The sequence below is a fragment of the Eulemur rufifrons genome, chromosome 29 (assembly GCF_041146395.1).
Source record: "Eulemur rufifrons isolate Redbay chromosome 29, OSU_ERuf_1, whole genome shotgun sequence".
NCBI classification, from domain to species: Eukaryota; Metazoa; Chordata; class Mammalia; order Primates; family Lemuridae; genus Eulemur; species Eulemur rufifrons.
In genome coordinates, this window is record NC_091011.1 from 16,523,759 (window position 1) to 16,549,107 (window position 25,349).

Here is a 25,349-nt window from a genome sequence, read left to right on the forward strand (position 1 = left end):
TATACATCCTGCCCAATTGGTCATGGTAGAACATTGTAGATAGTGTTGGCATCTATACCCACAGAAGAGGACGCTGAACAATAAGCTACAGGAAGAGTTTTTGTCAGGGTGGGACTCCTATAAAGTTTCCCTTGGTTTTGGGGTCAGCTCCCCACCCCACCCCTTACCCCTTCCACAAATATATTAAACACTGTGCTCTAGCTAGTAAAGGTTGAAAAGATATTTAAATGATGCCCCTAATGTACCTATAAGTCAGATCTCTTCACACACACACACACACACACACACACACACAAACTGAGCGGCTTTTCATGGGGCACAAACTCAAGACAATAAAGTATACCTTACAGGTGTATCCAGTCTGCATACTTTGGTGGTTTAATAGTTCTAAGTAGGCAGTTCTATCCCCTTGCACATGCAATGGGTTAGTTTTTCCAGAAGATCTGAATGAAGACTTGTATAAAGTCAAGTTAGTTGGCTTAAAGTAAATAAATGGAGCAATGGTATATGTGATTATTAGCTAGCTTTCTAATTTTGTTTTGTTGAAAGGTAGAAGGTATGTTAGATTTTGTTTTCAGATTATACAACTCTTGGAGTTGAAGACAGGGATAGTTGGAAATTGGGCCATGAGCCTTGGATAAAATTGTGGAAACTGAGATGTTCTCCTTGATGTCCCTGTTTGTGCACTACCTACTGTCATTCCAGGAATATGATTGAACCATTCACTCTTATTTCCTCTCAGTCTTTCATCTTCTCCGTTAATAATATCTGCGAAGAGGAAATCCAAAAAATCAGAGAAATTGTTTTATGAAATAACTGCTGGGTTCTTAATGACAGCTCCTGTTCCTACAAAGAACTCAAAGCAAGGAAATGGAAATGTAAATTTCAGACATCCTGATGATTTTGCTTTTGAAAAACTTCCGTCTTCCAATTTAACAGCACTTGAACTTGTCATAGGGAGAGCGCTATTTCTTAACAAACCAAGAGTGTCTGTAGTGCTCAGTAGCTCAACGCCTTTGATCATAAGTGGATTCACATATTATGTCTTATTAGTCATCTGTTAATCAAGGTGCTGATTATGGCCTCATTAAATCTCATCTACTTGATAATCTAATTTTCTGCAAAGCATCAAAAATGGAAGCAAATTTATTAACATTGCCTTCAAGATTGAGTTAACTTGTCTGAACTCTGAGAAATTGAGCCCGTTTTAATTTTGATTGGTTACTTGAGCCATTTTCAAGAGAAAGATGTCAGCAAAGGCCAAAAATAATAATGTAACTATGGGAACTTCTATGAGCTTATGATCACAGATGAGATGATAGGACTTACCTTTGTGAAATCTCAACTTTGTGAAGTTCTGTCTCCTCAGAGCCACTTTTCATACATCTCTTAGTGCTGCTTGCCTTTTCCATGAGTCCTTTTTAAAATGTCGACTCACAATTAGTTTATGAGCTATAGAGGCAACTTGATGAAAATATTTTCTATAATGTATGTGGTGTTTTCATTCTCCTGTCATTCTTGCCCTTTTTATAAGACAAGTTACCTATAAAGATAAATCAGTACTACATTTACCATATAATCATGTCAATTCAACAAGCTATTACTTGTTTAATGGGTATTAAACACCTGTTGCCTTAAAGAATTTGCAAGACCCACATAACTTTACCAATGAAATCCACTGGTTTTGGCTTTGCAAGTGCAGTCAGGACGAGAGGGATACCCGGCCCTGCCCAGCGGTGCCATGCACAAGGTGGTATGTAGGAATGGTGCCCCTGAACTGTGCAGTGGTTGCTGCTTCCCTAAGTGTAGTTCCTTAGAAATCATTGATTCCCTCGATGTATTTTGTCAATTTAATTTGATTAAATTAATGCCTCGACTATGGCTTTTTTTTTTTTCTGGGCAGAAGTAACTGAGTTAAAGGTAAGCTAACAAAATTATACCTCTTTATTGACTCTTGAAGTCCTAGGCATAAGTATTGAATATAATTGTTAATGCTTCAGAATTTAGTGTATCCAAACAATAAACAGTTTGACCCACTAATTTTCAAATGTCATTCATCGCACCTTAATTCGGCCCTGTTTTTGAGCTCAGCACTTGGAGACTGAGACTGTTTGCCATAGCTCTAGGACTTGGAGACCCTCTTCTTGTGTCTGAGTCTGTGGTAGCTATTCTTATCAGAGACTTGGCTCACTATGAAAAAGTCTGTCTGTAACTCTTCTATGCTGTTTCCAGAGTATAGTAGGAAATTTAGATGCAATAGTGCTTTAAGCTGCTCTTTTGACACTACACAGATTAATTCTTTAAGTGTTTGAGGGCCAGGTGCAGTGGCTCATGCCTGTAATCCCAGTACTTTGGGAGGCTGAGGCAGGAGGATAGCTTGAGGCCAAGAGTTCAAGACTAGTCTAGGCAACATAGCAAAACCCTTTCTCTACAAAAAATTTTAAAAATTAGCTTGGCATGGTCATGTCCCAGCAACTTGGGAGGCTGAGGCAGGAGGATCACTTGAGGCCAGGAATTTGAGGTTACGGTTAGTTATGATTGCATCACTGCACTCCAGCCTGGGCCACAGAGAGAGACCTTGTCTCAAAACAAAAAAATAAAAATAAATAAAAAATTTAAAAAATCCTCAGTAGGTGCCTGGGAGTGGGGGTGGGCTGTCCATGGTGCTGAAGAGACACAAATGAGAGCTGTCTAGCTGTCCAGGAGTCCAGCCTGTCTGGGAACCCCTCCCTCCACCCCACACCCTACTCCTAGACATATGTGCAAATAATTAAGGAACTGGTGTTATTGAGAACCAATCTGATGTCAAATAATGTGTTGGAAACACATTGAATTAGGTATGAAATGTGATTTCTTTGTACAGAGTAACAACAATCTTTGAAATATTCCTTGCTTATGTGCCTGCTGCACTGTTTCTCTAACTACTTAATTAGATTTTTAACTTCATTCTAATCCTTAGGGGCAGATATGAGTAGTAGTGCCCATAGGAGTAAGAGAAAGAATCAACAGCTTTGAGGTACCTTTCAGCAAGGGAATGAAAGGATGTTTTTAGTAGAGGCAGTCATTCTCAGGCCTTTATAAGGTTTTGTAACCATGTATACTTTTTGCATGCCTGTTAATTTTTGGTGTCTCCATAATAAGACCCAAAATGACCTTGGCTTGTTTTTCAGGACAACTGGGAAACAGGGAACTGAGAGACTGCATCCTTCTCCCCAGCCCTGTGAGAGTGTGAGACCCCATGGGAGAGAGTAGGGGGAACAGCTTTAACGAGGAAGGGAAAGCAAGCCACTCCCCCAGTCTGTGTTGGAAGAAAGGGAGGCCTAGGGAGCCGGCTGGGCTTGAGAAGTGGCAGCTCCTGACACTAATAAATGATTCAGTTGAAAAAATAAAGAACCTCTGACCAATGCCAAAACTGCATTATTGTACTATATGCTAAGGCAAGAAATTTTGTAGGTGGTAGATCTTGTCCAAAGAGGAGTATTACTAGGCAATTCAGTTAACTTAATTATAATAGACTCCCTTGTACTCTTATTGCTGTGGGCCCTGAAGACTGTGTGATCAGGAGATACAATAATAATTTTATCTTGTCTTATAGAGAGTGATATAAAGAAACAGAATGGAAAACACAGACGTGGTCCCAAGGTTGCAGAACTTTGAAACTGTTTTCTGCACACTTACACATACACACACTACACAATTCACAGCTGAATTACTGAAATGATCATTTTCAGAGGAATTTGGAATGAACTTCAAATTCAGTGAAATCCAAGCAATGCTGTAAGAATATGTTGATTTAAAACATCTGTGATTTATGCAGAATGATGATGTTAAGGAAATGTTGTTATGCAATAGATTTTGTGCAGAAGAAACTACTCTATGGTATGTTTCTGAAGAATTTCTCTCCAGAGTCTTTTACATTTTTGATTCAGGCAGAATTTTAGATGAAATTCAATACGGTTATTACTGAGTGACTTATGAAAACTTAACAGTCATGGGGAAAATTAAGAATTTTAATCATTGGAAAAGAACAAAGTCATATAAATTAGCTTCCAGTTTATCTACTCAAGTTGAACTTATTTAGTTAAGCCATTATTGTACAATTTGAAACTTTCTTCCATTCGTCTATTAAAAATCTCTTCTGGGATTCTTACTTCATTTTTTAGAAACCTTCAGTGTTTGCCTTTGGCAAGATGAATCCGGTGTATGGACTGGAGCCTGAATTATTTCCTTCCTTTCTGGTTCTGAAAGAAAAAGCAATGACTTAATTGTGGGTTTAATTTGACATCTTTACCTCTTGAATATTTGGGAAAATAATGTTCTTACCTGCTGCTTTTTTGCTACTTCCAGATATTCTGAACAATCCCGTGGCTCAGACAGTCCGTTTTCATGGCTGGCTTTGTACGATTTTCTGAGGGAAAGCATCCCTCTGGGTGGGACTTGAGCCTGGCCTGAGCTCGGTGCCTCTCTCACTGTGCCATGGAAGGACCACGGACAGTACAGCAGGGTCCTAAAGCAGAGAGCTCAGAACAGGAGGCATCTGTGAAGTTCTGTTTCATTTCTCTGCAGTTTTTCATTCTACTTCATAACAGATGGGTTAGTGGTTGTAAAATGGTTTCTCTTCCATTTGCTCCCCTTCACCTCAATAAACTGATGTTCCAGAGAGAAGTTTTAGGTTTATTTTGTGGTCATGGGCCCCAGACAAACCATAAAGTGCCCCCACATTCTACGCTTACCCAGTTTGAGAAATGTGGCCTTAGTGGATTCAAACCCTCCTCATTGTATCTTTTAGGGCTTTAGGCTTTAGATTTGGTTTGGGTCCAGGTCTGTCCCGGTAAATCACCTGCCTGATTTCAGATATTGTTCTTTCTATATAATCTGCTGTCTGCTGGGACAAATGATTCTGGAGCCTCGCTTCTGTCTCTCAGCACTGTTCTATCTCTTCCCATCGCTTGGCTACCACTTGAACTTCCGTTTGCTGACCATCTGCTTAGTCCTCAATCCTTTAATTTGATTTCCTTTCTGAAAAGTTTCTGTAAATGCCTTCAGTGCTTGTCTGTTCCCTAACTCCAGTGGGATTTTTGTTGTTGTTGAGAGATTTCAGCCTCCTCCACATTTCAGCGTTTCACTGTTGATGGTGAATCGTTGTATGGGGCAGTTCAGGCTAGGCTATGCTGTGGTAGCAATATTTCAGTGGCTTTCAACAACAGAGGTTTGCTTCTCACTCATGAAAACATGAATGGAGCCTGTGCTTCATGGTCCATTTACACCGGGATCCAGGTTGTTGGAGAAGCCACCCCTGTCTGGAGCATTACGGGGCTCATGGCTGGGGCAAATGAAATGACGGGGCTCTGGGATGGCTTTTCCGGCTTCAGCTCAGAAGTAGCACATGTCACTTCCACTCACATTTCGTTGGCTAAGTCAAGTCCCACAGCCAAGCCTGATGTTGCTGAGGCAGAAAGAATGATCCTCCCCCCAGAACAGATCTGGTAGGGAGGTGCAGCATAGATTGACCAGAACAAAATGTCCCAAAGCCATATCTTTTCAGCTTTTTATTTACTCAGAATGTGACATATGCTTGTCACATAATAGATCTTCAGTAGGTGAGAGACTCACTTCTTTTGTTCCAAAGTATTTTCTTGGGGCTGTAGAGGACCTCATCCTGACTTCTCTGGATCTTTTTCATCCTCTGCTTTTACTCAAGTGTTTATCATCAGTGTTTTCTCTTCATTTCCCCCATCCTCTCCCTGGAAATAGTTCTTAATGTACTCCGCTGTTTTGGAACTTCACTATGATTTGCTTTTTCTTCTTTAGCTCACAGCAGTTTTCTATCACACTATGTTTCTGACCAGCTCAGCAAGACAAGGGCAACCTAGAGTTTGGATTTAATGTAGAGACACTGGAAAGGGAGTCAATTGTTTAGAAATTTGATGATTTCTGTTTTGACATTTTGAATGGAACCATTCTGGTTGATGTTCATATGTACCAGCAAATGAATTAACCCTATGCTTTTATCTCATTGGACATGGGCTTACAGACCTGCAAAAATAACCTGAGCTTAACTCAAATACAAAAACCCTCACCTGAGCACTGCATAGATTTCATAGCAATAATGTCACTGTACCTGAGTGATGCAAGTGCTATGTGCAAAATATCCTCACCCAGCATCCCTTTTGGAGTCCAGCATAGTCTTAAAATAAGCACTTCTTTTCAGAATTTTTTTTAAATCACTATCCATCTTTAAATATGATGAGCCTTTTGTCTGTGCTTTGTATATCAAAATACTTTTTGAATGGCTGTTGCAAAGCTAAATGTAATCTGCTTTGCAGTGCAAATTTTTTGCTTAGTTATTTTAGTTCCACTACTAGGTAATAATATACCGAGGAAAGAGTTTCCCCTGACTACCACTTTTTGGGAAAATACAAATACTTACTGAATTAAATATGACTATTTTGGTTGCTATCTTATTATTGAACTCAAGGTGGAGTCCTGTATGCCAACTCTCTGCAATTTTGTTAAATTATGATGCAGTTAAAATGCATGTATTTTTTTTATTTCCAGTTGTAGTGTTATAGCAGATACTGTGGGTGCCCCGTGGTATGCCCCTGTACCTGCCTTTTCTGAGTCCACTAGACTTAGTTGCAACTGCCAACATTGGCAACTCTTTGCCTGAGGGCTTTCTCTGGTTCCTGGAGCTCTCTCTGTTCCTGTATGGACATACTGGGGAATTAATGTCCCCCAGGAGCAGCCCTAGACCAGTGATTGACAGAAGATAAATACCCTGCCTTCCTTGCCCCTTTGTGAGGGCATCTATAAGGTGTTTGATTGACACTGTCTCCCAGGGTCCCCCAGAGGGACTGAAGCCCAGTTGCCTGCAGTGGTAACCTGATGGTAATGCCCGCTGTGTGGCTTTATTCCCTTCCCTGCCTCTTCGCCACTCCTTGGCATTTCCTGGATTAACTCCAAATTAAACCCCTTGCAATCTAATCCTAGTTTCAGAGTCTCTGAGTTTCTAAGGGGAACTGAAACCCAAAGAAGCATTCATATGTCAACATTTACAGTTTAACAATTTCTCTATTTCAGTGCAGTCCAATAAAATATAATGCAAACTACATATGTAATTTAAAATTTTCTAGTGGCCACATTAAAAAAAAAGTGAAAAGAAACAGGTGAGATTAATTTTAACAATGTAGTTTATTTAACTCAATATTTCTGAAATATTATCATTTTAACATGTAATGTATATACAATATATTAATGAGGTTTTTTTGTACTAAGTGTTTAGAATCTGTTATTAAAATACATTTACACTGTAAACGTAAAATATGCTTACAGTACATCTCAATTTGGATCAGCCACAGTTTGGATCAGCCACATTGCAAGTGCTCAACAGCCACATGTGGCTACCATGTTAGACAGTGCTGATCAGTTCTCTACTATTGTAACCCATGTGTCAAAATCTAGATACTCGATAGCTCTTGAATACACAGGAGGCTGCATCATGGATCATATTTTCTACTTAGCAAAATCTTGCCTTCTCCTTTTGCTTTTTAAAGCTGAATAAAATCTCTGCAAATACCTAGACAGATGGGCACTATTACCTTGTTTATTCTGTGTCCACATATTTATGTTTTTTCAAGAATGAGCTTCTGGCAGTAGTAACTTTGTGACTTACTATTTCTTACATATTTGCATGCAAAACAAAGACTAAATGTTTAGCAAATCTGTGCTTGTGTGTCTTTCAGGCAGAGGGTACCAGACTTCAGCGAGAACTCCGAGGATATTTAGCAGCAATCAAAGGTAATGTGTATGAGCTGTTTATTGCATGTTACCAAGCACAGGTTGTTCTTGGAATTCATGAGTGACAGGATGGAGTGTTAATTGACGAAGCCATTTGGCTTCCTGGCAAGCTGGGTACTTGAACACAGGTGTTCCATTCCACCCACCCCAAATTCCCATTGAAATGATAATCAGAATCTACAAGGAAAAAATGTCTGCCTTCATGCCGGAAACTAAGAATAAATGCCACCTACATGCTAGAGATTTCTAGGAAGATTGTTAGATAGCATGAGCTTGAGACCTTGTTTAAAAGAGGCTGCAGCCGGCTCACATCCTGAGGGAGAGCATGTCCCAAGAGTGGAACTCAAAGACTCACACTGAAGCCCTCTCATTGGATGGGGCAAGGGGCAGTGGCGGAGGAAGGGGGACGATTATCGGGAAAGGGACCCTGGACGGCCTGTGACTTGTGTGGGGCAGCAGCACTTGCAGGCCTTCCAATGTGCAACGCAGGGGCATGGGGAGGCCGTGGGGCTGATGTCTGGGCTCAGCTGTGCAAGGGAAAGAAATGACCCAGTGCAGGGGCAGGAGAGAGCAGTAGGGAGGTGTGTGCAGCCTGTGCCTGCTCTCCATCCCACGCTTCTTGCTCTGGGTCAGAGCCAAGGGGGACTCACGAATATGATATATCATAAGGCAGATTTTGCGATTAGTGGAGAGAAGAATGGATCGTCTGACAAGGGGTTTTGCAAAAACTGGCCAAATACTTAGAAAATAATTCTCAACCTCACACTCGACTCCCTCCTTCCCAATTCCAGATATAGTAAAGATTTAAATATGTATACAAAGACATGTGCTAAAGTACTGGAGTAAAAGACAGTAGACTTGGTCTCGAGTCTTGGGTAGACAGGGTGTTTATAATAAATTACCCCAAAAGCAGACACCATAAAAACTGAAATATTTGACCTCATAAATATATAAAACTTCTATGTTTAAAAAAACACCATTTTTACAGCATATTTAGTGAAAGTGAACCAAGACATAAAGCATCCAATAATTAAACTAAATAAAAATCATTTCATTAAATAAAAAATGGGTAGAACATATGAAGAGAAAATTAGTCAAAGAAGAACTGAAGATGGGTAATAAATGTGAAAAATGCTTATTCTCATGAATAATCAAAGCATAGTAAGTAAAATCAAAAGGGAGATGCTGTCATTTTTCCTCCAAATGTTCAAAGACATTAAAGCAAAAAGACCATAGTACCTAGCATTGGCAAAGCTCGTGGGGGAGTGCATTGTTAGTAGGGCAACTTTTCTGGAGAGCAATTTGGCAAAAGCCTTTAAATGAGTATTGTTTTTTTTCACGGCATGTCTTTTGACTTGGCAGTTCCATTTCTAAGAATTTATTCTCACAGTTTGAATATGGATGTGTAAAATTGATTATAAATATGTTAATACATGATGAAACAATGAAAATCTTAATAATGAAAAATTAGTCATAATAAAAATCAGTGAAATTGATTTTTAAGCTAAAATGTATTTATGCCTTTTATATGCCAGGTGTATAATTTTAATTCTCATGACAACTCTATAAGGCAGGTACTTTATTAGATAAGAGGGGTTAACTATAATAGCTTGTCCAAGGTCATGTGCCTAGTAAACAACAGGGCAGGATACGTACTCTGTTCTGTGCTTCTCCAGAACCCTGGCTTTTATCCACTGTCTTTTACTGCCTTTGACCTACGTAACCGTTGGAAGGGCGTAGGTTTCACAAACAATGGAATTTGTTGCGTAGGTTCATCTATACAATGGAATAATGGCAACTTACTACTATTACTTCTTAATGAGGAAGGCTCTGTGCTAAGCATTTTAGGCATATTACCTCTTTGTAACCTCCAACACAGATATGGTCAATGTCATTAACTCCATTAACTCTGTTTCACATTTTCAAAGAAGTAAGGCTCAGAGAATTTACCTTCTGCAGACTCGTAGAGTTCATAATTAACTGCTCCAGTATTAACCTTAAGTATTTTTAACAGTTCAGTCAGAAAATAGAGCTACTCAGGTGTTTCTTTTATTATTGGTTTAGGATTTGAACACAAGAAGTTATACACTATTTCAATAACGATAATAGCTATTGACCACTTATGTGTCAGGGCTTTCTCTATGTTAGCTGAGTTTTTTAAATGCATATAAATGTGCTGAGTAAATGAGTGAGCTCTGTCTTTTAGCCAAGGCTGTATAATTTGGCCTATGTTGCCTCATTAGTATGGAGACTGCCACTTATAAAGACTGGCTTAATTCTTTTCCTTAATGTGGTCTAGACAGCAGTCCCCCATCTTTTTGGCACCAGGGACTAGTTTCATGGAAGACAATTTTTCCATGGACTGGGTGGGGAATGGCAGGCAGCAGAACTCTGTGGACCTGTCCCTAACAGGCCAGGGACCCACACCAGTCCACAGCCCAGAAGTTGGGCTGAAAATTCACAGAGTTAGAATGAAAATTCACAGAGTGAAACACACGGAGTGAAACACCCAGAAGCTGGGTGGCACATCAAAGCCTGCATTCCTCTTCTAATGGTCACATGTCCATATGAAGGAGAAAGGACTTATATCAGCTTCTCCCCATCTTGGGTTTTGCTGATTGACTGATGTTGTAACAAGTGATACTCCAAAAAAGAGATCTCCGTTTAAATTATTTTTCCCAAGGCTGTATGGAATGAATTTTTAAACAGGTTACTACTGACCATCTCAGAACGCTTAATATGCAGAAGTCAGTTCTGGAAGGCCTGTAGGGTAGGCAGGGTTTCCCTGAGTTATTCGATTGTAGAGTCCTCTCTTCTTGAAGTCTCAGGAAGACTTATTAGTGTTCCTTAGAACACATTTTGGGTTTTGGGAACACGCTTGATGACAAGAGATATGCATTAAGTAGATTATAACTTTCATTTTCAAAGCGGTTTCGTGGCCAATTGTTTTTTGTTTTCACAAAAAAGAACTCTCGCTGACTAATCACACTGTAACACAGGCAGCACAGTAGCAGCGTCAGAGCAGAGTGGGATCTGGTCCTGGACAGTCATGGGCCCTGTGGCAACTGTGGGAAAATCATCGAGCCTCTCAGTTGCCTTAGGTTCCTCATCTATAAAGTGCTCCAGTTCTCTCAGAATCCCCCAAAAGCTCTAAAACTGGGATCCTTTGAAATTGGGTTAAATGAATTGTACTCTTCTTCTCATTATCATTGATCTCTGGGTATTGCCCTCTGAAGGTCTTATGATTTCTGCTGATACTTAGGCTTTGCAAAGCACATCGTATGCTCTCATTCACTTTAGCAGCAAACATCTCTTGAGCACCATTTGTGTGCCCGACATGGTTCTAGGAGATGAAGTTGCAGAGATGAACAAGGCACAGTGCCTGCTCTCAAGGAGCTTGCGGCAGAGATGGGGAGACAATTACATATACAAAAAGGCCAATAGGGTAGTAATACATATTTTAATAGACATATGCATGGAGTGCCATAAGAGAGGACAGGCATACACTGAGTGCCATAACAGAGGACAGGCCCCCGCCTTAGCAGGAACCATCAGGAATTGTCCTTCCAGGGAACTTCTGACTTGAAGGGACCCATGAAGAGAGTGTAGGTCATCATCAAGGGATTAGGAATGCTAGAGAAAGAGGTTGATTTTAGAGGGACATTCCAGGTAGGACAAGCAATCAGACCAGGACGCAGGAGAAAGTATGGGATGTTTGGGGAACATAGTGAGCAGTGAGGTGCAAGCTGCAATCTGAGCTGGACAAGACATGGAAAGGTAGGTAGTGCTGGTGTAAAGAAGGGCTTTATGTCATATCACATTGGGGTTTTAGTCTACCATTTATTATAACAAAGAGAATAAGTCACATGATCAGATTAGTATTTCAGAAAAATAGCTACTGTGACTGTGTGGAATTTGGGTAGAAGAAATAAAGCGACAAAGGATTTATTAGAAGTCTAGTCCAGTAATTTAACAATAATGATAATAGGTAACATTTATTGATCATTTATGTGCCAGGCACTGACATACACTTTTAAATGCATTGTTTCATATAAATATCACTATAGCCTTATCGCAGGTATTATTATTTATTGATATTTTCTACTTTGGAAACTGAGGTTTCAGATTTTGCCAAGAATCACACTGATTGTATATAATGAAACCAAGATTTTAACAAAGGCTGATTGATCACAAATAATAGTTTTAATTATCATGCCATATTGGCTCCAAACATATTTTTCATAATGATGGCTGACATCTGCATGTTTGTTGTGTGCCAGGTACTTTGTTAACTGTTTTATAAGGATGATTTCATCTAATCTAAGTCGTGGGTGATGAGTACCCAGTCCAGGGCGTGGTAGGGAAGGAAGGGGCTAGATTCGAGAATCAGGCAGAATTGATGACATATTCAGGTCAGGAGGGTGAATCTGGGATGACTTCCAGTTTTCTAACTGGGATAACTAGGTGACATTCATGAAAAGGAATAGGATCAGGTTTGGACAGGAAAGTTAGGAGTTTGTTTTGGACGTGGTTTGAGGCATTAGTGAGATACCAAGTGGAGATGTCCAGTAGGCATTTGGAATTAGGAGTCACAGGCATTGGGGGTGCAGTAGAGATCAGACACAGGGATGCCGGACACACAAGATCTTTCTCCAAATTTAGGATGTGGCCCGGGTGGTGTCATTAATAGTTGCTAGTTTATGTGATGTGTTATACGTGGGCATAACCGTAAAAGGGATGGGGTTAAGTTTTCTCGAGCTACCTCACCATCTGCTTATTTTTTTCCAACTCTTCTTCTCCTCCTTGAGACTCTAAGAATTCCCTTCCTACTTTCCTCTGAGGCAGTTGAGTCTTCTTAGACAGCTCTCTTCTAAACAGGGGGCACAGCTGCTAGATCCTTGCAGTATTTTAGATACTCTTTTATTGCTTTATCACTGCTGCTGGTTATTGTCATAATACATTTTAATGGATGTTGTTTTTAACTAAAGCGTATACCCTCAAGCTCTTCAAGCAAGGAGTACTCACGAAGTAGTGCAATCTATGCAGCAGGTGTTAGAGGATGAACATAGGTGCTCACAGATTTGGCTGCAAATGGAAATAGAGAATGTTACATTAAATGCCTTGGAGAAGGTCCAAAATTTTGAAGAGAGGAAAGTGGTTCCCATCCAATAGTAAAACAATAATTCTTCTATGTACAATGCTGGACAATTGTCTTACAGTTTGGAAATCACTAATTTTTAAATAAAATATTGGATATCAGATATTATCAAATGCCAGAGGTAGCATTGAGCATCTGTTCTGCTTTAATGTCACCAAATTACTCTGAAGAGAATTTGGATTTCAGCTTTTATTTCCCCCTCTTGTACTTTGTCAGCAGAGTGAGCTGTAAATCACTGAAATCTCTGCCAATCCTTACATTCCTTGAGAGCAAGGTGTGCAGCTTGCTCACCTGTGTATCCATCAACTGCTTCCTATGGCGTAGATGTTCTGGAAACAATTTCTATGTCAAAATGGCTTCTTTCTAAACAATCTATCACTACTTATCCACATCGTAATTAGTAGTTATTTTTGGCTACTAATAGACACATTTATTTTGACATTGTGCTTTTAGCCTCAGTGATTAAGTTCTTATATAGTTTTATTTTAAGCTTACATTCATGGTTTTTTTTTTTCACCATAACATTTATTTGCCCTACAATGTCATCATTTCTTCTTTTTTCCTCTAAGACATTGTTTATAATTTCCATCAGACTTAAAAACAAAGATTTAAAGAAAACTTTGGAAGCCGTTTGGCACCTGAATTATACAAAGGTATCCCTCTAGTGACTAACTTTTGATATGAATTTGCGGGGCATACTTCTTGGTAGAGATTTGCTCATGCCTGGGTGGGTGTATATGGACACTTGGGATAGTGTAGTTGCCGCCTCCATGGTGACCACATCATGAGAGAAAGCATCCTCCTTTGCTGGGGTCCAGAGTGCTAGGGGTCAGATGCAGGTTATGTATCATTTTTTGGCCATCTCTACACCTATGTGACTCTGTCTCATCAGAGTCCCCAGAGTTTTGAGTCATTCCCATTTTTTTCCTACTCTAGATTCTACCAGGGCTGCATCTTGTGATAGACAAGTCACTTCAACTGGTGTGGGCCATGCATCTCATTGTCAAGGGCATCCTTGAAACATGCTCAACGATGTACTGAGAGAAGGAAGAGAGTCTGTGCCTAGAGAGTGAAAAAGTATTATTAAATACCAGTTACATGTTGACTTTTATACTTACTCTTCAAGGGTATACTTCTGTCATTTCAAACATCTTCTTTCATTTTGTCTTTTTCTGTTATAGTTGAACCCAGAATTAGCTACCTTTGATCCAGCAAGCGTGTGGTTGAGTATTCAGTTTAACAAATGGTTTCTTTCTTTGATTCACTGGCCTTAAGCTTATGAGATGTGTTTTTTTTTTCTCATTATAGTGCTCTAATTTCCTCTCCTCTCCCTTTATCCGGCCCCTTTTCGTACCCCTCTAGTGACAAAGGCGCAGACACCAACATGGCCAGGCCCCACTTTCCAGCTTTTAGGGAGCATCTGGTGCCAGGCACGACTCCAGGTCCCCAGCCCTTCCTGGCCCCTTGTCTGTTCTCAGCCGTGCTCTGTCTCCGTGGCTACCCAGCACGTACACTTTCACCTTTGTGCAGGGGCCGTGGCGGGGGGGTGGGTGGCTGGAAAGGATGGGGTGATACTTTATACCACCATGTTCTACTCAAAACTTACATCTTTCCTATTAATAATAACCATGGCTTAGAACATATCAAATGGACTCCTAGTTAAAATTCAGGCCCATAGACTTAAGAACCCTAAGGATTCTGAGACTTTTGATTTAAAAGTGTATTCATAGCTTTTAATGATGCAGCAGGTCCTTGAATAATGTTTCATTTGACATCATTTTGTTAAAATGTTGATGAGAAGAAAAAAAGAATTGTTTTCTGGCTTGAGCCACCCTCTGTGTGGAGCTGGCACATTCTCCCCATGTCTGTGTGAGTTTTTTCCGGTACTCCGGTTTCCTCTCACGTCCCAAAGATGTGCAGTCTGGGTTCATTGGCGTGTTTACATGGTCCGCATCTGAGTAACGTGGGTGTGTGTGAGCCTGCCCTGTGGTGGGACGGCGTCCTGTCCAGGCTGGTTCCCACCTTGGCCCTGAGCTGCTGGGAGAGGCTCCCGCCATGCACAACCCTGAACTGGACAGAGTGGGTAGGGTAAATAATTACCTTTCTTGTTCTCCTCTCCTCTCCTCTCCTCTCCTCTCCTCTCCTCTCCTCTCCTCTCCTCTCCTCTCTCTTTTCTTTCTTCTCTTTCTTTCTTTCTTCACTCCTTTCCCCTTCCTTTCTTCCTTTTCTCCCTTTCTTTCCTTTCTTTTCTTAACACATTGACTGCCACACTAGAAAAAAATTTTTTTTCCTTGGAGCCACTGTGTTTTATTATGAAAATAGAATAAAAACTTTGAAAACAAAATGATACTTTCTAATTTAATGAAAAAATTTTTATTTTTTTTATTTTTTTCTGTGCATGAGTTATATGCAACTTGAAAAATAGTTCACGTGGCTCCCAAGGCAAAGAGACCCGTGAATTACATACACTTCACGAGGCCCTTGCCTGAAAACTAGAGTGAGTTAAATACAACTCACCTGTCAGTTAATGTGTTAAACTCAGTGGTAAGAATATTAAACATTATTAAATGTAGGTATTGCTCACATTTATTTCATTGTTTAGTATTAGAAGTGTTTTGGTCTTTATTTAGAAGTTTTGTGATGTTTTTGTGACCAGAAATATGCTGTAGGAACTTAACTCTTGTTTATGTGAATTAGGCTATGGTAAAGTTGGTTTTGTTATATGTCATTTCCCTTAAATTCATACTTTCCAAGAACCTGTCCATGACATTAAGTAAGGACTTACTGTATTGGAAAAGGACAACCTGTTTTATCACTGTTCTTTGTAAAATTTTTAGGCCACTTAAATCGTAACCATTTTTACCATTTTAAATCATTCAACCTCCTTAAACTGTTATGTTCTACAATCCTATTGATTTTACTTCTACTTGCTTCTATAAATGCTTTGTTTCTTGTATTTAGACTTGTTTAGGACTAATTTTATTTTTGGAAGTCTGCAGTTTTAAGGACCAGTATTCTTAGTGTCCCTATACATTTACTGCCTGATGCCACTTAGCAAGTGATAGCACACTTAGTAGGACACATTGTTACTGTTGTAATATTCAAAATAAGATACTTGTTGGCTTTTTTCCAAGACCCCGTTTATATCACAATCATGTAAATAATAGCAAATGCACAATGTCATAAGTCTTAGAGACCCACAAGGAGAGATGTGATGACAGATACAAGCAGAAGTTGTTCCAATTGTTCCTTAACTAGGAAGTACCAAAGATTTTTCTCTCACTTTAAAAAGTATGGGAGGGGGGAAGAGACTCCCCACCAATTTCTGTGTAACAGGAGTTGTTTTTCTCCAACACCAGGCATGCAAGAGGCTTCAATGAAGCTCACCGAGTCACTGCACGAAGTCTATGAGCCGGATTGGTATGGGCGGGAAGATGTGAAAATGGTTGGCGAGGTAAGAGCCAGGTGGCTTCTGCGAAGCCGTCACTGAGTCCTGTCCCCTGAACCACCTTTGCACCTCACGGTCTTAATCATGAGGGGAGACAGTGTACTTCTGCTACCTGATCATCCCAAACTTATCGTGAGAGGTGAAGATGATTATACAACCATGTGGATGGAGAGCTGTGTATTAAAGGATATTTTTCTTTAAAATAACAATATCATTTTTCTGTCCTCACTGCAGGTCTTAACAGCCCATTTCCAGCAGAAGTGGGTCATAGTGTGATTTTGTGTCCAAACTTCACCTCTTTGCTTTTAATCCTGCTACTGACTACCCCCGACTGCACACTGGGACAGGAGCTCAGAAGAGCATCCATCCCACTTTAATACCAACTGGCCCATCCACTGATCTGCAGAGCCTGGGGACAAGCACAATGTCAGCCTGCTCAGAGGAATTTGACTTCAGGAAGACTTTGGCCCTAGACATGTCTTAACACCTGAAGTCAGACTTCCAGCTAGGGGGTGTCTGGCCGACAGGAAGTGAGCAAGAGGGAATTGCTGCTTTGTGGAAAGCAGACTGGGACAGAGACAAAGAGTAACTCTGTGTGATGTTGGACCAGTTCTTTAATCATCTTGGGCTTCAGTTTCCTCACCTACAAAATGAGAATAACAACTGTACCTACTCCTAACACATTTATAGCCTTTGTATGCATGTCATCTACCTAGTCAGTGCTTGGTGAATGTTATTAATATGATTGCTGATGTGAGAAAGCTGCCAGGCAGGATTCTCTCCCGTCCAAGTTCATTGTTAAAAAAAAGAGCAATTGTTTGTCATGTCCTCTACTTTAGGTGAGTTACTGCAGCTCATTAAGGCACAGAAGACCTAAACTAGATGTGGCAGCCAGAGCTCAGGGGAGGGTCTGATATGAAGAGCTGAACGTCTATGCAGCCTTGGGAAAGATGGATTAACAGTGGAGCCCATGGAATTGCTCCTTGACAATTCTGACATCCTGACATTGATCTTCATAATCTCATTATAACTGACCTAAAAATGGAGATATATTTATGAGGAAAGCTCTTGTTGACACTATTACATCTTTCAAAAACTTTTAAGATGTGGATTTGGCAAAATCAGCCAGTACACATCATTTTCAAATGCAATTATTAAGTAATTGCATCTTCTTACATTTCTTCAGTATAAAAATATTGTTTCAACATTGTGTTGCTAAATACTTTGTAAATTTCCGATTAATCATGTGTAACTAAAAATTCATCATAGAAAAAGAATTTTAAGGCAGTAGTAGAAACTTTGTTAATAACTTTTCAGAATATGGCATTATATTTATTTACTTATTTTAATTCTCCTGTGACAGTACAGGAGTGATGTTTATTTTTTAAGGAAATGGCTGTTATCCAACTTTGGTCCAAAATCCAGGATTTTGGATATCCTTAGTTGCGGATGCAAATATGGGCTCTATTGATGATGAAGATACTGAACGCTGCAAGTTCACAGGTCTACTCACATCAGAAGATGAGGCTTTTTAAACAGTGAATTTAGGTCTTTTTATTAGCATAAAATTCTTGAATTGAGATTTGTAACAATTAGGATTAGTTTTTGAAATGTGGAAAATGAAACAAAAGCAAATACACCAAAAAAGTGTTTGGTTTTTTTTTTTTTTTAACAAGATAGAAATTTATCTCCTACATAAAAGAATTCGAAGGTTGGCAGCCCAGGTATGGCATGGAGTACCTGTGAGTGTCAGACACTCATATTTTCCATCCCTAGCCTGCTCCTTCAGATTCAAGATAACTCTCTGAGCACTGGCCATCAGCTCTCATTTCTGTATTCCAGTCAGCAATACAGAGGAAGTCTGGAAGATGGGCCCCTCCCTCCCTGAAAATGCATCCCATTGGCCAGAATGTAGTCACATGGCTATACCTGACTGCAAAGGAGTCTGGGAAATAGAGTCCTTATCTTTGGTGGCCAAGTGCCCAGCTAAAATTTGAAGTTCCATTACTAAGAAGAAAGAAAGGGTAGAGACTGGGGACCAAACAGCAAATTCTGTCAGGAGACCCCAAATGTAGCAGTGAGAGAAGTGTGGAGATGACATTCTTGAGCACCTGCTATGTGCCTGGAATTCTGTGAAGCACGTTACACTATCAGCTCATTTAGTTAGAGAAATTGTACTTCAGGGAGGTTCAGTTTCCCAAAGTCACACAGCTGGAGTATGAATCCTACTCTAGTTTGGCAGCCTGTTGGAATAGTCAGATTATGGGCTTTGAAATCAAGGAGACAGACCTGAGTTGAAACCTGTGTCTGTCATTAATCATGGCCATGTCATGTGACATCTCTGGAATTTAGTATCTTGTACTATATAGTGACAGTAACAAGTCTTTTCTGATAAAATTGTTGTGAGAATTAAATGACTATACACACACACACACACATACACACTCACATAAAGTATTTAATACAATGCTTTGACACAGTTACAGTAGTAATAGTAGTTGTAATAATAGTAATCCCTAATATTTGTTGTGCATTTACCACAGTTGATACTCCATAAGTGGTAAGGCCCTTGCTAAGATGGCTAAATTTTCTGTTTTCCCTGTGGAGGCTTCAGCAACAGTTTGTTGTTGGTTTCAGTCAGGGTGAGATCTGATTTCATGGATTGCTTTAGAAGGGAGTTGTCTCAGTGGAATTCTTCTCAGTTTCTTAGCCCCAAAGTCCATCTTGTAGGGATAGGGAGACCTTTTGAAGCTTCTACATTCTTGAGTAATTTAGAATCAGCAATAGATTTTTATTAAGCACTTAGGTAGCCTATATGATTAATTCAAACTGGTGGCCAAATTGCTTTCAGATTTTATTGTATTATTAAATAATGTACTTTTTTTCTAGCATCTAATATCTGGGAAAGTATTACTTGTCTGATTTTAGTTTCAGATTTTTTGGAAGTTTGGTGAGAGGTACCCAATTAAAATAATTCAACAGTTGGCTCTTTATTTCACTTTTTCCTTTAGAAATGTGATGTACTATGGGAAGACTTCCATCAAAAACTAGTGGATGGGTCCTTGCTGACACTGGATACCTACCTGGGCCAATTTCCTGACATAAAGGTATTTTATTCTGTGTCTATAAAGGTAAAAATTGAATGGTCTCATATGGTTATTGAAACATGGGCAAGAGAAGGAGAATTAAAAGTCCTCAAGCTGACATCAAAGACAGCTGGTAACTTTTCATTGTATGTAAGCATGGGATTTTTATACTGTTCCAATCAGTTTTAAATGAAGTGTAGTTACAGAAGTCACATTTACACTTTAATGAACTGCTTCAGCTTTTATTTCTCTGCAGAAGTCTTTTTAAAACTATAAATATAAAACCATAAATCAGAGCTACCAAAAACTTTATATTCAAACTTTTTTATTATATAACATTTGACAAGGATTTCTATTATAATAACCAGTGGTCACAAGGAAGGCAGAAACTTAGTTGTAAATATGAGAGCAAATCTAATCTTTCCTTGTTTACTGTTTATTTTGCATGTGTTTATAGTGCACCTGGGTATTTTTTTTCTCATTCAAATTTCCAGGTTCAAAATGAAATATTAAGATATAAGTGTTCCAAATTCATTTGCATCTGAACCTAAAAATATCTTGTCTGAAATATTTATTTGACACTTGAATCTATTGTAAAGGTAAATGCAAAAGTGAAGTACTGAATATAGATTTGGAATTGACTCTGGAGGCAAACGTGGCTTTTAAACCACCTGGGTTGTATATAGTAAATAAGCAGCGTTGCACGTCTGCCCCAAGCCACCGCAGTTGTTTTTCTGCTCGAAGTGGAGTTCTAGTTAAGACAGCCATGTGCTGTCCTTCCCATAGGGCAAGGAGGCTGGAAACCAGCAACATTGGACATCTGCAGTAAGAATCTTATTAGGAATCTTCAGATGCTTAATTCACTTTTCCTGGACTTCTTTGTAGCCATGACCAAACACCAGGGAACTATCTGCGGTAATGTGAACCAGCCTTGGCCATAAAACATAGTGAAGCTTCTTGGCTAAAGCTACACTCATAGGAATGACTTTAGTTTCCTTGATCCCACACAGAATGCCTGATGGTCGTTGGCCAATGTCCAAAGTGTGTTTTGAAGAATGAGGGAAACCCAAGTGGATCAGACTAGATATATTAGCCTTGTTTCCAAAGTGCCTTAGGGAGCAAAACCAAATGATGAATTTTCAATGATGTTATCATATTAGGCAGTGAAGTGCTTTATTGAGTCATTGGGTAGATGGAACCAAATAAAAAGGTATAAATCAGATTTATAAAAATTTTCTGAGAAATTAAAAAATTAAAATTTAAAAAATCCTGTAAGGCTGTACATGCTAGCCTACGGGGAATGTGTTTGGGACATCTTCAGATTATTTTGGTAGACACTTAAATTTTGCCTAGAAGTTTGTAGCATTTGCAGAGACAATGGTCTCAGAATAATTACCACACTTCAGAGTATTGTTTTTCGCATGGTAATTTATTTTAATTTTTTTAAATTTTATTTTATTTATATTTTTTCTTTTATTATGCTATGAACATTTAATATGAGATCTACCATCTTAATAGATTTTTAAGTGTACAGTGCAGTAGTGGTATCTACAGGCACAGCAGATGTCTAGAACCTATTTGTCTTACATAACCAAATTTTTTTTTATTTCAGCATACTATGGGGGTACAAATGTTTAGGTTACATATATTGGCCTTGGCCCCCTGAGTCAGAGCTTCAACTGTATCTATCCCCCAGACAGTGCACACTGCACCCATTGGGTGTGAATATACACATACCATCCTCCCCCGTCCCATGTGCTCTATATTTGATGAATGTTACTACTATACATGCACATAAGTGTTGACCAATTAATACCAATTTGATGATAAGTATATGTGGTGCTTGCTTTTCCATTCTTGTGATACTTCACTTAGTAAAATGGGCTCCAGCTCTATCCAGGATAATACAAGAGGTGCTAGATCACCATTGTCTTTTGTGGTGGAGTAGTACTCCATGGTATACATATACCAAATTTTATTAATCCATTCATGCATTGATGGGCACTTGGGTTGTTTCCACATCTTTGCAATTGTGAATTGTTCTGCTATAAACATTCTAGTGCAGATGTCTTTTTTATAGAATGTCTTTTTTTCCTTTGAGTAGATGCCCAGTAACGGTATTGCTGGATCAAATGGTAGTTCTGCTTGTAGCTCTTTGAGGTATCTCCATACTACTTTCCACAGAGGTTGTACTAGTTTGCAGTCCCACCAGCAGTGTATGAGTGTTCCTATCTCTCTGCATCCACGCCAATATTTATTGTTTTGGGACTTTTTGATAAAGGCCATTCTCACTGGAGTCAAGTGATATCTCATTGTGGTTTTGATTTGCATTTCCCTGATGGTTAGAGATGTTGAGCATTTTTTCATGTTTGTTGGCTATTAGTCTGTCTTATTTTGAAAAGTTTCTGTTTGTGTCCTTCACCTACTTTTTAATGGGGTTGTTTGATTTTTTCTTGCTGATTTTCTTGAGTTCTGTATTGATTTTAGTTAGCAGACCTTTATCAGATGTGTAGCTTGCGAATATTTTCTCCCTTTGTGTGGGTTGTCTCTTTGCTCTTGTGATAGTTTCCTTGGCTGTGGAGAGGTTTTTAATTTGATCAGGTCCCATTTATTTATTTTTGTTGTTGCTGTGATTGCCTTTGGGGTCTTCTTCATAAAGTCTTTCCCTACGCCGATGTCTATATGAGTTTTTCCCACATTTTCTTCTAGAATTCTTAGAGTTTCATGCCTTAGGTTTAAGTCTGTTAGCCACTGTGAGTTGATTTTTGTGAGAGGTGAAATATGCGGATCCTGTTTCAGTCTTCTACATGTGGCTATCTAGGTTCCCCAGCACCATTTATTAAGGATTCTTCTCTTCAATGTATGTTTTTGTCTGCTTTGTCAAAGATCAGATGGCTATATGAGGATGGTTTTATATCTGGGTTCTGAGTTCTGTTCCACTGGTCTATGTCTCTGTTCTTGGGCCAGTACCATGCTGTTTTAGTTACTATAGCCTTGTAGTATATCTTGAAGTCTGGTAAATTGATGCCTCCTAATTTGTTCTTTTTGCTTAAGATTGCTTTTGCTATACGGAGTCTTCTCTGGTTCCACATGAAGCATAGAATTATTTTTTCTAGATCTGTGAAAAATGACGTTGGTATTTTAGTAGGGATTGCATTGAATCTGTAGATCATTCCATTCCTCCCTCCCTTATTTCACGGTTTCTCCTGGGCCTCTGCCAGCAGGCAGGACCTCTAGCCAGCGGAGCTTCCCCTCAACTGTGATGCAGGGTGGGAGTTTCCCTGTCCAAGATCATGTCCTGAGTTGGGAGTTCAGCCCTCCCATGGGAGGAGGGTTGCCCCTCAGTCATGCGGCATCTAGGACCCACTCTGATCTGGTCCTGAAGGCTCACACACCTCAATCATCTAATTCACAAATATCCCTTCTGTGCCCCTGGGCAGTGTGCTGGAGACCTGGCTAAATGGGATCTGGCCTGCAGGCCTTTCCCCTGGGCCCCGGAGATCAATCCCTGACCATGCAGGGAGAAGAATGCTGGCCCCAAGTCACCCACAGGGTGCCCAAGCTGGATCAATGTCTGTCCGCCTTGGGGTTTTCTCCACTCTGCTGGAGTCACTGGGGAAGCTGTACCAGGAACTGCTAGTGGATAGGGAGCTCACAGTCTGAGTGCGCCTCAGTTCCCTGCAGGGCCCCCAAAGGAAAGGTCTTGTGCCCTATGGGTACCTCTGGGTGGTGGCTAAACTGTCTCTCTTGGCAGCCTCAGGGAAGGGAAGGGAAGGGGAAAATGAAGCAATATGGCACTTGCCAATGGGTTGGGGTCTGTGGGGTGGGAGGTGCCCTGAGGGAGCTGGAAACCTGATGCCTTGTCTGCAAGAGGCTCTCCTCTCAGTGGCAGCAGCTGTCTCTGTGCTGGTGTCAGCAGGTCTCTCCAGCAGCTTGGGAGCCCACCAGCAGTGCAAGATGCAAGGGAGGGGAAATTTAACCACTCCACCTACCCTCCTTGCTGGTGTCCAAGCCTCTTGGAACTTTGTCCCTGCTGATTCCTTTCTCCTTCCAGTTCTGCTCCACAACCGCTTTCCATGGAGTCTCCTGTAGGTTCAGGCATCCTTCCTTCTTACCCTAATTCCATACACATTTGTCTGTTTGTTTTTATCTCTTTCATCTAAAAATTTTCCCTTCTTGCAGAGATGCTCTGGCTGGAGGCATTTCTCGTCCATCATCTTCCCTGCCTCCCTGTAACTGAAATTTTGTACTTGTTGATTAGCAACTCCCCCTTTCCAACTTCCCCTGGCCCTTGGCAACCAGCATTCTATGTATTCTTTGCTTCTCTGAGTTTGATTATATTGGTATATCTTTGGAGAAATGTGTATTCAAGCCCTTTGGCAATTTTTTAATCTGATTATTAGTATTTTTGCTATTGTGCTCAAGGAGTTCCTTATATATTTTGGAGATTAATCCCTTGTCAGATTAAAGAATGCCTTATCAGGGAAAAGATTGCAAATCTTTCTCCCTTTCCATAGCTTGTGTGTTACTCTATTGATTCTTTCCTTTGCAATGCAGAAGCTTTTTACTTTGATGCAGTCCCTGTTGTCTATGTTTGCTTTTGTTGTCTGTTTCTTTGGTGTTCAATCCAGAAATCATTGCCAACACCAATGTCTATTCTAAAACGTTTTCATTTAGAAAATGAAGCTTTACTCCTGTGATTTCTTCTCAGAGTTTTACAGTTTCAGGCCTTACATTTAAGTCCTTACTTCATTTTGAGTTGATTTTTTAGGTATGGCATAAGGGTCCAATTTCATTCTTATGAATGTGGATATCCTGTTTCCCAGCACGATTTATTGAGTATACTGTCCTTTCCCCATTGTGTATTCATTGCATCCCTGTTGAAGATTATTTGAGTGTATATATGTGGATTTATTTCTGGACTCTATATTCTGTTCTATCGCTCTATATATCTGTCTTTATGCCAAGACTATATGGTTTTAATTACTGTAGCTTTGTAATATATTTTGAAATTAGAAAATGTAATGCCTCCAACTTTTTTGTAAGTTTTCGAGGTTGTTTTGGCTATTTGGGATCTTTTGTAGTTTCATGTGAATTTTAGAATTGCTTTTTCTACTTCTGTTAAAATTGCCGTTTAGATTTTTATAGGGATTGCACTGAATCTGTAGATTGCTTTGGGTAGTATAAGCATTTAACAATATTAAATCTTCCAATCTGTGAATATGGGATGTATTTCCATGTATTTGTGTTTTTTTTTAATTTCTTTTATCAATGTTTTATACTTTTCAGTGTATAAGTCTTTCACTTCCATAGTTTATTCTTAAGTATTTTATTCTTTTTGATGCTATTGTAATTGGGATTGTTGTTCTTATTACTTTTCAAAGTTTGTTACCAGTGTATAGAAGTGCAGCCAATTATTCCATGTTGATTTTGTATCCTGCAGCTTTACTAGATTTATTTACTAGTTCTAGGATATTCTTTGTGGAGTCCTTAGCGTTTTCCACATATAAGATGATGGCATCTGCCAATATTTACAATTTTACTTCTTCTTTTCCAATGTGAATGTCTTTTATTTCTCTTTCTTGCCTAATTTCTCAGACTAGGACTTTCAGTACTATATTGAATGGAAGTGCTGAGAGTGGGCATCTTTCTCTTGTTTCTGGTCTTAGTGGAAAATCCTTCCGTTTTCTACCATTGAATACAATTTTACCTATGATATGGCCTTTGTTCTGTAGAGGTAAGTTTCCTCTCTTAGTCTGTTGAGCACTTTTATCGTGAAAGGATAATGAATTTTATCAAACACTTTTTCTACATTTATTGAAATGATTTTGTGATTCTTACCTCTCATTCTGTTAATTCG

The 25,349-nt window shown here is 39.5% G+C and overlaps 1 protein-coding gene across 1 annotated transcript in view; it reads left to right on the forward strand.

The window, feature by feature from the left end:
* The window catches only part of AMPH (amphiphysin), a 230,566-nt gene that overhangs the window by 124,894 nt on the left and 80,323 nt on the right, over positions 1–25,349 (forward strand). The window contains exons 3-5 of the mRNA XM_069461959.1: positions 7,743–7,797; positions 16,315–16,409; positions 19,415–19,510. Coding sequence (XP_069318060.1) covers positions 7,743–7,797; positions 16,315–16,409; positions 19,415–19,510 — 246 coding nt within the window. The remainder of the gene's footprint in view (positions 1–7,742; positions 7,798–16,314; positions 16,410–19,414; positions 19,511–25,349) is intronic.